Source organism: Eurypyga helias, unplaced genomic scaffold (genome assembly GCF_000690775.1).
Source record: "Eurypyga helias isolate BGI_N326 unplaced genomic scaffold, ASM69077v1 scaffold20249, whole genome shotgun sequence".
In the NCBI taxonomy this organism is placed as follows: domain Eukaryota; kingdom Metazoa; phylum Chordata; class Aves; order Eurypygiformes; family Eurypygidae; genus Eurypyga; species Eurypyga helias.
The window spans coordinates 3,579-8,453 of NW_010274248.1; the positions used below are offsets into that span (position 1 = coordinate 3,579).

The following is a 4,875-nucleotide window of genomic DNA, read 5'->3' on the forward strand; positions in this document are numbered from 1 at the left end:
CCCGTTACACAGGGCAGACAGACTGCACGCGCCGGCCCTTACCGGCACGGCTCAGGACAAGCAGCACCAAGCGGTGCCAGAGCCCTCGTCTCCCCAGTGCACCCGGCCCCCGGCGCAGGGGCTCGCAGAATCATGGAATCAGAGAGCGGTTTGGGTGGGAAGGGACCTTAAAGCCCACCCAGTCCCACCCCCTGCCATGGGAAGGGACACCTTCCACTCAGGTTGCTCCAAGCCTCATCCAGCCTGGCCTTGACTTCCAGGGATGGGAACATCCAGGGATGGGGAAAGGATGCCCCCTGCCCTCTCCCTGCACTGAAGGGTGCCCAGCACCATAATTAGGAATGCCACGCACCCATCTCCGCGGAGGTTTCCCAATAGGAAGCCCATGAGGGCGGTGGTGCTTCCTCGGCATGAGGAGGTTTCTGTTCCAAGAGCTCCAGCGCCGGCAACGGCACGGGAACGGGACGGCACAGGGCAGCACCCAAGCAACGGCGAAAACGTGTAGCACTACTTAATAAAATATCCTGGATCTGAGGAACGGGGATGCAAATTTCGGGCAGGAAAAGTTCCGAAGACCTTCAGGATGTGCCAAAATTAGGGGCCACTTGCCACTCGGTTTGAGGTCAGCTCAGACCCATGTAACTCGGGGAAACAAGGAATTCCAGTTTATTCACCAAACTGCTCCCTGGGATCTGTATTGCTCAGTCGGGGCAAAAAACCCCTCACCAAGAGCTGGGAGCAGGCCAGCTCTGCCTCCTCCTTCCTCATTTCCAGCTGCGCAGGGAGGGGAACGGGAAACGCCGGGCGGGTCCAGCCCTGGCTAGAGGAGAAACCTCTTTTCTGCAAGGAAGGTTTCCCGGTGGAAGAGGGCTGTCGGGGATGCACATCCCAAAATACCTAAGAAGGCCACACCCAGAGGGACCTGTCATTTAATATCTACTGAAATCGTAACTGGAATCCACTTCTTCCCCTCCTGCTGCAGTCCCACGCTGCCCATAAAACGTGCTATGGCATCCCAAAGGTATTTACACTACGCGTTACTATTTGATTCTGATTATTAGGCGAATAGAATGCTTTTTGGCTGACTCGTGGAGCGGCCAAAGCAAGATTTCCTAGGACTGGAGGGCGGTTTGTGACAGAGGGTGGCAGAACTGTACGACGTGGCTGACAGGGCCGCTCTCTCCTCGCTGACAGATTCCGCATCCATACAACTGCCTTCTCCCTAGAAGTTACCTACTAAAACTGTTGCCGGTTTTATAAGAGAAATCAGCCTTACTTATCAAATACATAACTGGGGTGCTTATGACACAGGAAGGAAAGACACAGTTTTGCCTCCAAGGATCCCAGCGGGGCCGTGGGCTTCTGGACTTGTAAGGACCAGAATTTGTTCACCGCCGAAGACACACGCACACTCGCCTACCAAAACCAGGCAACGGGCAAAACTCTGCTTAAGAATGACCATTTCTCAGTGAGCTGGGGGAATCCACCCAGGGAATGTCCAGCCTTTTGATGTCAGGCCTCCTGCGTATCACCCTGAGTACGCTGAATTCACTGTGGACATCGGGGTGCCGCAGTAAGGGGGATGCTGGGGTCTCCTGCCATGGCAACACACGACGGCACCGGGGGCAGAGTCAGACAGACAACCCTCAGGGTGGCACGAGGGTTTCAGGTGGTAGTAAAAGCAGATCCCGGGGCAGTCGGCATGAGGACAGAGTGGGCTCAGGCTGCGGAAAGATGGGAGGATGGTCCCTCCCTCGGAGTCCCAGCAGAAGCTGGTGCCAAAACCAGCACACGAATGGAAGGCGAGGGGTGCAGACAGCTACAGATGCCCGCGAGGAGAGATTCTGGGTGAGGAGGAACCTCCTCCCGCACAGCGAGGGGTGTTACGAAGCCCTAGTCCCTGGCAGGGCATTGTCTCGTGAGGCCAACGCAGAGGCGACGGTAGTGGTGGAAAATGGGGCCGGAGGTGGAGTGGCACCAGTGAATATTTGTGATTTCAAGCTCTCGCTGCCTAGGGAACTAGGTACCTTCAGCTACAGGCATTGCTTATCTCGGAGAAGTAAAACACCCTCCATCACAGTTGTGTTTTCTTCTCTGTTAACTCCTTCATGAGATTAATGACCGCCCGGTTACTTGCCACGCTCTACATCAGCACCTGGTAACAGCTACTGTGCACGGGCAGAAGGAATTGCAAATGAAAGGAAAATGTTCTTGCCAGAGAATTTGAAATGAGGCGCTGACAGTGACAGAGGGGACGCTCTGCTGAGACCCTACGAGAACGACCGAGGGTGGAAGTCAAACCAAATTCATCAACCGAAGTGATGAAACAATTAGGGGAACGAAATCTGCTACCTAAAAATGATGCGGCAGCACCTTCAGCGTGACCACAGAAACACACAGAAATGCTCCTATTTCAGGATCACACGCCGGAACAGGGGAGATCCCAGCTCCTGAAGCCCATCAGGAGAAACCATCTGACGTAACAAGCGCCGTTAAGCACACGCAGCTCAGCACATCCTTGGTGCTGGGGAGACACACACCCACGAGACCTGTCCCTGCACGGAACCACGGAGCCCTGGCACGACTCGGCTGAGCCTTCGCCACGGCGCGTGCCCGCTGCTCCACCCCCAGGCCACCACCTCACCTTACTCTGCTGTTACTTCTGAACGTATTTTACCCGTACCGACTTCTGCTACTCGGCGCAGCTTTCGATAAAGCACCTTGGTTATCCTAGGACTCTCTGGTTCATTTTGTACGTCACTCAGCTTCGCTCTTCTCTTTGTTTCGCTGGTTTCTGAACAGATTAGGGATTAAACGTGAGCTGCCTATCGCAGCCGTCAGAGCTGGTAGGTACTGCGGTGCCCGTGCCGGGTAGGAGGGGCAGGGGGAGGCAGGAGGAGAGAGGCTACCGGCGACGTTTGAAACACCCTTGGTTTGCTTTATAAATCCGATTAAAACACCATTAACCTCTAACCCTTGGTCCGTGTCAACGGCTTTAAAAACTGTTACAAGCCTTTCAGACAACTACGACGCCTCTTTTCCTTTTGTCAAGGATAACACTGCTTGCTGCCAGTGGTAACACGTTTTCCAGGAAACAACCTTGCGGGGCACAGGGCAGAAACCCCTGTTCTGCATGGACAGCCGGTATTTTTTTTTTAATTATCACAGCCATATCTTTTTTAACTATCACAGCCATTCTGTGATTCTAAGTACTGCCAGTTACAGCTCCGTCACACCGTGACTCTAGAGCTCCTTACACCTGTCACATCAGCTGCAAAGGTGAGAACTGTAAACCTGCCTTGCTCTGTCGTCTACTTAACGCTTATTAAACTGCGTGTGAAGCTCCTTTCTCCCTGCACCTTCCTGCCCCCTCCATGTGGAAAAGCTGGGTGCGCCATACGGATTATTTTTCTTTTAGAGTTTGAATTGTGTCCCCTGGCTTATTCCTGTGCCAGATTGGAAGCGTTAGCCCTTTCCTGCAGTGCCAGTCCCTCCCAGGCTGGTGCCGGCACCCACGTGCCTCGCTCGGTATCCCTGGGGTGGGAGCAGAAGCCACTTGCTGTGCTACAGTCCCGCTGCTCTCAGTGGTGTGGCACACCCCAGTGACACCTTCCCACGTCCCCAGTTTGTGTTCACTTCTGAGACCGATTTTCCAAGCACTACAGGTGACACGCTGCTATAAAACCCTATAAAAGTACCACCACACCAAAACTAAAAAAGCGGTTAACGTCTACTGACACCGGAATCATCGTGTTTGCAACAGCAAGGGCTCGGTGGGATTACAAAGCAGTTAAACCCATCCATACCTGGAGGATCTTGTCGCCAGGCTGGAGCAGGCTGGACGCTGGTCCGTCAGGCTGAACCCTAGTAACAAAGATACCCTATAAGTCAGAAGTAACAGAGGTTAGGATGCTATCACCAAGAACTACTTCCCAAAATACAGGTCTCTTCCTAACTGGTGTCTGGGGGCTTCACAAAGTCTGGCAGGGGTCTAAACACTAAGCTGGGTCTTTAACCTGTTTGTAATCAAACACGGTACGGGTACAAAACCGAGTACGGGTTTGTAGCAGCTCTCCGTGACCATCAGCCAGTTATTGCCCGATACAAACGTCACTGTGGGTCGCTTGAAACTAAGGCTCCACGTCACAAAACCATGTCCAGTTTGAACAGGGCAAGAGTAACAGGGTTAGCGGGAGGACAACTAAAATGGAGCAAGCATTAATTTATTAGGATAATGCGTATCTTAATCTACTCATTAATCTTTTAGGGAAAAAAATAAAGTTTAAAAACATTTCTAAAAGAACAGCCTTGATATTCAGCATTGAGGTACTCAGAACAAGGGTCTGTCACTTAATCCAGTGTCAGAGGAGTGAATGACTTTGAAAGGGGGAAAAATCATTAAGTAATAAAGGCTATTTTTAGGTTTGTTTTTAGAATTTTGGTAAAATACGTTAATGAGACCCAAACTCAACGACTGAGACGATGAACACATTTGACATTTCCCATACAGCTCGGGCAGCCCTGTCCGTGCGCGCCCGCTGTCTCGCCGTCGCTGCCAGGCTTACCCTGCCGCCGAGGGCCAGTGCCTTAAGCAGAGGCTAGAATGAGCACAGGCTAAATTTTAGCCATTTCATAGAAACATAGAATCACAGAATGGTTTGGGTTGGAAGGGACCTTAAAGATCATCTAGTTCCAACCCCCCTGCCACAGGCAGGGACACCTTCCACTAGACCAGGTTGCTCCAAGCCTCATCCAACCTGGCCATTTACGCTGCTCGCAGAGAAATTCCCTGCTCAGCATCATCACCCAAACGGTGTGCGTCCTTGAGGGGTTTTACAGCCTTCTGGAGCACCGGGTGGTATTTCTGTGGAGCGT

General features: G+C 52.4%; 1 protein-coding gene across 1 annotated transcript in view; it reads right to left on the reverse strand.

The window, feature by feature from the left end:
- The window catches only part of LOC104515689 (leucine-rich repeat-containing protein 7-like), a gene marked incomplete at its 5' end in the record, with an annotated part of 14,367 nt that overhangs the window by 1,384 nt on the left and 8,108 nt on the right, over positions 1-4,875 (reverse strand). The window contains one exon of the mRNA XM_010159769.1: positions 3,807-3,881. Coding sequence (XP_010158071.1) covers positions 3,807-3,881 — 75 coding nt within the window. The remainder of the gene's footprint in view (positions 1-3,806; positions 3,882-4,875) is intronic.